Genomic DNA, 7,662 nt, shown 5'->3' on the forward strand with positions numbered 1-7,662 from the left:
CCAGCCCCCCACTCGCCACCAGCCCCCACTACCACCAGCCCCCTCACTACCACCAGCCCCCTCACTACCACCAGTCCCACACCACTGCACACCAGCACCCCCACTGATCACATACACATTTGCCCCCCACTACCACCTACGGCCCCTCACTACCACCGCATTTGACCCCCACTGCCATTGGTCCTGCCGCCATCTGGTCCCACCTGCCCCTCACTACTGGCAGCCTAGCCCGGCCCTCACTGCCACCAGCCCCGGTCCACACCTGCCACCAGCCCCAGTCCTCACACTACCACCGCCCACCACCGCCAGTTCCCACTACCGCCAGCCCCAGTCCTCACACTGCCACCGCCCCAGTCCCTCGCGCCACCACCCAGCCCCATCCCCGCACTACCAGCAGCCCCTCGCTGCCACCAGCCTCATCACTACCACCACCCCAGTCACCACACTGCCACCAGCCTACACTGCCACCCAGCCTCATGCACTGCACCAGCCCCTCACTACCACCAGTCTCCTACTACCACCAGTCCCAGCACTCGCACTCGGCCCCCACTGCCACCAGCCAGTCCCCCACTACCACCAGCCCCAGTCCCCACACTACCACCAGCACCAGTCCCCACACCACCACCAGCCCCAGTCCCCACACTACCACCAGCCCCAGTCCCCACACTACCACCAGCCCCTCACTACCACCAGCCCCAGTCCCCACACTACCACCAGCCCCAGTCCCCACACTACCACCAGCCCCAGTCCCTCACTACCACCAGCCCCCAGCTCACCACCAGCCCCTCACTACCACCAGCCCTCACTACCACCAGTCCCCCACTACCACCAGCCCTCACTACCACCAGCCCCAGTCCCCACACTACCACCAGCCCCAGTCCCCCACTACCACCAGCCCCAGTCCCCACACTACCACCAGCCCCAGTCCCCACACTACCACCAGCCCCAGTCCCCACACCACCACCAGCCCCAGTCCCCACACTACCACCAGCCCCAGTCCCCTACACCACCACCAGCCCCAGTCCCCTCACTACCACCAGCCCCAGTCCCCACACTACCACCAGCCCCAGTCCCTCACTACCACCAGCCCCAGTCCCCACACTACCACCAGCCCCCTCACTACCACCAGCCCCTCACTACCACCAGCCCCTCACCACCACCAGCCCCAGTCCCCACACTACCACCAGCCCTCACTACCACCAGCCCCCTCACTACCACCAGCCCTCAGTCCCCACACTACCACCAGTCCCCCACTCACCAGCCCTCACTACCACCAGCCCCAGTCCCCACACTACCACCAGCCCCAGTCCCCACACTACCACCAGCCCCAGTCCCTCACCACCACCAGCCCCAGTCCCCACACTACCACCAGCCCCAGTCCCCACACTACCAGCCAGTCCCCCACTACCACCAGCCCCAGTCCCCACACCACCACCAGCCCCAGTCCCCACTGACCACCAGCCCCAGTCCCCACACTACCACCAGCCCCAGTCCTCACTACCACCAGCCCCAGTCCCCACACTACCACCAGCCCCAGTCCCCACCACCACCACCCAGTCCCCCACTACCACCAGCCCCAGTCCCCACACGACCACCAGCCCCAGTCCCACACTACCACCAGCCCCCACTACCACCAGCCCCTCACTGCCACCAGCCCCCTCACCACCACCAGCCCCAGTCCCCACACTACCACCAGCCCCCACTACCACCAGCCCCTCACTACCACCAGCCCCAGTCCCCACACTACCACCAGCCCCCACTACCACCAGCCCCCACACTACCACCAGCCCCTCACTACCACCAGCCCCTCACCACCACCAGCCCCCTCACTACCACCAGCCCCAGTCCCCACACTACCACCAGCCCCAGTCCCCACACTACCACCAGCCCCCTCACCACCACCAGCCCCCCACTACCACCAGCCCCAGTCCCCACACTACCACCACCACCAGTCCCCCACCACCACCAGCCCCAGTCCCCACACTACCACCAGCCCTCACTACCACCAGCCTCAGCACTACCACCAGCCCCAGTCCCCACACTACCACCAGCCCCCTCACTACCACCAGCCCCCGCACTACCACCAGCCCCTCACTACCACCAGCCCCCCACTACCACCAGCCCTCACTACCACCAGCCCCTCACTACCACCAGCCCCTCACTACCACCAGCCCCTCACCACCACCAGCCCCTCACTACCACCAGCCCCCACTACCACCAGCCCCTCCACTACCACCAGCCCCAGTCCCACTACCACCAGCCCCTCACCACCACCAGCCCCCTCACTACCACCAGCCCCAGTCCCCACACTACCACCAGCCCCAGTCCCCACTACCACCAGCCTCAGCACTACCACCAGCCCCAGTCCCCACACTACCACCAGCCCCCTCACTACCACCAGCCCCAGCACTACCACCAGCCCCCTCACTACCACCAGCCCCTCACTACCACCAGCCCCTCACTACCACCAGCCCCTCACTACCACCAGCCCCTCACTACCACCAGCCCCCCACTACCACCAGCCCCTCACTACCACCAGCCCCCTCACTACCACCAGCCCCTCACTACCACCAGCCCCAGTCCCCACACTACCACCAGCCCCCCCTCACTACCACCAGCCCCCCACTACCACCAGCCCCTCACCACCACCAGCCCCAGTCCCCACACTACCACCAGCCCCTCACTACCACCAGCCCCCTCACTACCACCAGCCCCTCACTACCACCAGCCCCTCACTACCACCAGTCCCACACTACCACCAGCCCCTCACTACCACCAGCCCCAGTCCCCACACTACCACCAGCCCCAGTCCCCACACTACCACCAGCCCCAGTCCCCACACCACCACCAGCCCCAGTCCCCACACTACCACCAGCCCCAGTCCCCACACCACCACCAGCCCCAGTCCCCACACTACCACCAGCCCCAGTCCCCACACCACCACCAGCCCCAGTCCCCTCACTACCACCAGCCCCAGTCCCCACACTACCACCAGCCCCAGTCCCCACACTACCACCAGCCCCAGTCCCCACACTACCACCAGCCCCAGTCCCCACACCACCACCAGCCCCAGTCCCCACACTACCACCAGCCCCATTCCCCACACCACCACCAGCCCCAGTCCCACACCACCACCAGCCACCGGCCCCCACTACCACCAGCCCCTCACCACCACCAGCCCCAGTCCCCACACTACCACCAGCCCCCTCACTACCACCAGCCCCCTCACTACCACCAGCCCCAGTCCCCACACTACCACCAGCCCCTCACTACCACCAGCCCCCTCACTACCACCAGCCCCTCACTACCACCAGCCCCCTCACCACCACCAGCCCCTCACTACCACCAGCCCCAGTCCACACACTACCACCAGCCCCAGTCCCCACACTACCACCAGCCCCTCACCACCACCAGCCCCCTCACTACCACCAGCCCCAGTCCCACACTACCACCACCACCAGTCCCCTCACCACCACCAGCCCCAGTCCCCACACTACCACCAGCCCCTCACTACCACCAGCCTCAGCACTACCACCAGCCCCAGTCCCCACACTACCACCAGCCCCCTCACTACCACCAGCCTCAGCACTACCACCAGCCCCTCACTACCACCAGTCCTCACTACCACCAGCCCCTCACTACCACCAGCCCCCTCACTACCACCAGCCCCTCACTGCCACCAGCCCCTCACTACCACCAGCCCCTCACTACCACCAGCCCCTCACTACCAGCCCCTCACTACCACCAGCCCTCCTACCACCAGCCCCTCACTCACCACCAGCCCCTCACTACCACCAGCCCCAGTCCCCACACTGCCACCAGCCCCAGTCCCTCACTACCACCAGCCTCAGCACTACCACCAGCCCAGTCCCCACACTACCACCAGCCCCTCACTACCACCAGCCTCAGCACTACCACCAGCCCCTCACTGCCACCAGCCCCTCACTGCCACCAGCCCCTCACTACCACCAGCCCTCACTGCCACCAGCCCCTCACTGCCACCAGTCCCTCACTACCACCAGCCCCTCACTACCACCAGCCCCTCCACTACCACCAGCCCCTCACTACCACCAGCCCCTCACTCACCACCAGCCCTCACTACCACCAGCCCCAGTCCCCACACTACCACCAGCCCCAGTCCCCACACTACCACCAGCCCCCTCACCACCACCAGCCCCTCACTACCACCAGCCCCAGTCCACACTACCACCACCACCAGTCCCTCACCACCACCAGCCCCAGTCCCCACACTACCACCAGCCCCTCACTACCACCAGCCTCAGCACTACCACCAGCCCCAGTCCCCACTACCACCAGCCCCTCACTACCACCAGCCTCAGCACTGCTCACCAGCCCCTCACTACCACCAGCCTCAGCACTACCAACAGCCCCTCACCACCACCAGCCCCTCACTACCACCAGCCCCAGTCCCCACACTACCACCACCACCAGTCCCCTCACCACCACCAGCCCCAGTCCCCACACTACCACCAGCCCCAGTCCCCACACTACCACCAGCCCCTCACTACCACCAGCCCCAGTCCCCACACTACCACCAGCCCCAGTCCCACACTCACCAGCCCCAGTCCCTCACTACCACCAGCCCCCTCACTACCACCAGCCCCTCACTACCACCAGCCCCCTCACTACCACCAGTCCCCACACTACCACCAGCCCCCTCACTACCACCAGCCCCAGTCCCACACTACCACCAGCCCCAGTCCCACACTACCACCAGCCCCAGTCCCCACACCACCACCAGCCCCAGTCCCCACACTACCACCAGCCCCAGTCCCCACACCACCACCAGCCCCAGTCCCCCACTACCACCAGCCCCAGTCCCCACACCACCACCAGCCCCAGTCCCCTCACTACCACCAGCCCCAGTCCCCACACTACCACCAGCCCCAGTCCCTCACTACCACCAGCCCCAGTCCCCACACTACCACCAGCCCCTCACTACCACCAGCCCCTCACTACCACCAGCCCTCACCACCACCAGCCCCAGTCCCCACACTACCACCAGCCCCTCACTACCACCAGCCCCCTCACTACCACCAGCCCCTCACTACCACCAGCCCCTCACTACCACCAGTCCCCACACTACCACCAGCCCCTCACTACCACCAGCCCCAGTCCCCACACTACCACCAGCCCCAGTCCCCACACTACCACCAGCCCCAGTCCCACACCACCACCAGCCCCAGTCCCCACACCACCACCAGCCCCAGTCCCCACACTACCACCAGCCCCAGTCCCCACACCACCACCAGCCCCAGTCCCTCACTACCACCAGCCCCAGTCCCCACACTACCACCAGCCCCAGTCCCTCACTACCACCAGCCCCAGTCCCACACTACCACCAGCCCCTCACTACGACCAGCCCCTCACTGCCACCAGCCCCCTCACCACCACCAGCCCCAGTCCCCACACTACCACCAGCCCCTCACTACCACCAGCCCCTCACTACCACCAGCCCCAGTCCCCACACTACCACCAGCCCCCTCACTACCACCAGCCCCTCACTACCACCAGCCCCCTCACTGCCACCAGCCCCTCACCACCACCAGCCCCTCACTACCACCAGCCCCAGTCCACACTACCACCAGCCCCAGTCCCCACACTACCACCAGCCCCCTCACCACCACCAGCCCCTCACTACCACCAGCCCCAGTCCCCACACTACCACCACCACCAGTCCCCTCACCACCACCAGCCCAGTCCCCACACTACCACCAGCCCCTCACTGCCACCAGCCTCAGCACTACCACCAGCCCCTCACTACCACCAGTCCCTCACTACCACCAGCCCCTCACTACCACCAGCCCCCTCACTACCACCAGCCCCCTCACCACCACCAGCCCCCTCACTACCACCAGCCCCTCACTACCACCAGCCCCTCACTACCACCAGCCCCTCACTGCCACACTACCACCAGCCCTCACTACCACCAGCCCCTCACTACCACTCAGCCCCTCACTACCACCAGCCCCCTCACCACTCACCAGCCCCCTCATCAGCCCCAGTCCCCACACTACCACCATCCCCAGTCCCCACACTACCACCAGCCCCTCACTCACCACCAGCCCCTCACTACCACTCAGCCCCAGTCCCCACACTACCACCTCACCAGTCCCTCACCACCACCAGCCCCAGTCCCCACACACTACCACCAGCCCCTCACTGCCACCAGCCTCCAGCACTACCACCAGCCCCGGTCCCACACACACCACCAGCCCCCTCACTACCAGCCTCAGCACTACCACCAGCCCCTCACTACCACCAGCCCCCCTGCCACCAGCCTCAGCACTACCACCAGCCCCTCACCACCACCAGCCCCTCACTACCACCAGCCCAGTCCCCACACTACCACCACCACCAGTCCCCTCACCACCACCAGCCCCAGTCCCCATTAATACACTACCACCAGCACCCTCACTGCCACCTCAGCCTCAGCACTACCACCAGCCCTTAGTCCCCACACTACCACCAGCTCACTACCAGCCCTCAGCACTACCACCAGCCCTCACTGCCACCAGCCCCCTCACTACCACCAGCTCCCTCACTACTCACCAGCCCCCTCACTACCACCAGCCTCAGCACTACCACCAGCTCCCCCACTGCCCAGCCCATCACTGCCACCAGCCTCAGCACTACCACCAGCCCCCTCACTACCACCAGCCTCAGCACTACCACCAGCTCCCCTCTGCCACCAGCCCCTCACTAACCAGCCTCAACACTACTAACCAGCCCTAGTCCCCACACTACCACCAGCCCCAGTCCCTCACCACCACCAGCCCCCTCACTACCACCAGTCCCCTCACTACCACCAGCCTCAGTGCACTACCACCAGCCCCAGTCCCCACACTACCACCAGCCTCAGCACTACCACCAGCCCAGTCCCCTCACTACCACCAGCCCAGTCCCACACTACCACCAGCCCCAGTCCCCACACTACCACCAGTCCCCTCACTACCACCAGCCCCAGTCCCCACACTGCCACCAGCCCCAGTCCCCACACTGCCACCAGTCCCTCACCACCACCAGCCTCAGCCTCAGTCCTCACTGCCACCAGTCCCACACTACCACCAGTCCCCTCACTACCACCAGCCCCAGTCCTCACTACCACCAGCCTCAGCACTACCACCAGCCCCCTCACCACCACCAGCCCCCTCACTACCACCAGCCTCAGCACTACCACCGCACTGCGGAGCATGCGTCACTACTGAGTTGGTGGTATATATGGTATAATATCATTAGCTCATCAAAGATACTGTCTCCAAATGTAATAGATCAATCTTCTTAAAGGGCTGACAGCAGCAGGAGAGAGAAAGCATCATATCCACACACACACACACACCACTCATTAATGACTGAAAACCAGAACATTTAAATCACCTGGTGTGTGCTGCCCTCGGCAGTCACCATCCGTGTGTTGTTAATACTGTAGAGATGAACGTGACTTCAGGTGAATGAAAAGGAGCAGAAGTCCATTAGAAAACACCGACATGCGTTCCAAACGGCACTCTAATCCCTATCGGGCCTGGTCAAAAGTAGTGCACTACGGTAACAGGGTGCCACTGGGAGATCAGGTAACATCTGCTCTCATTGTGAGAGCGTTAACAAAAAGATAAATAGTTAACAGAGGTGAAACACTGATCC

The 7,662-nt window shown here is 64.9% G+C and overlaps 1 protein-coding gene across 1 annotated transcript; it reads left to right on the top strand.

Moving 5' to 3' along the window:
• Positions 1-95: 95 nt before the first annotated feature.
• On the top strand, positions 96-7,229 carry LOC135566474 (uncharacterized; the record flags this gene model as incomplete). The annotated part of the gene is made up of 3 exons (XM_065014176.1): positions 96-633; positions 5,344-5,614; positions 6,983-7,229. Coding segments are annotated over 3 exons (1,056 nt in total), but the record flags the coding sequence as incomplete, so codon positions are not given.
• Between the last annotated feature and the right edge of the window lie 433 nt (positions 7,230-7,662).

This window comes from Oncorhynchus nerka, unplaced genomic scaffold, assembly GCF_034236695.1.
Source record: "Oncorhynchus nerka isolate Pitt River unplaced genomic scaffold, Oner_Uvic_2.0 unplaced_scaffold_4774, whole genome shotgun sequence".
NCBI lineage: Eukaryota > Metazoa > Chordata > Actinopteri > Salmoniformes > Salmonidae > Oncorhynchus > Oncorhynchus nerka.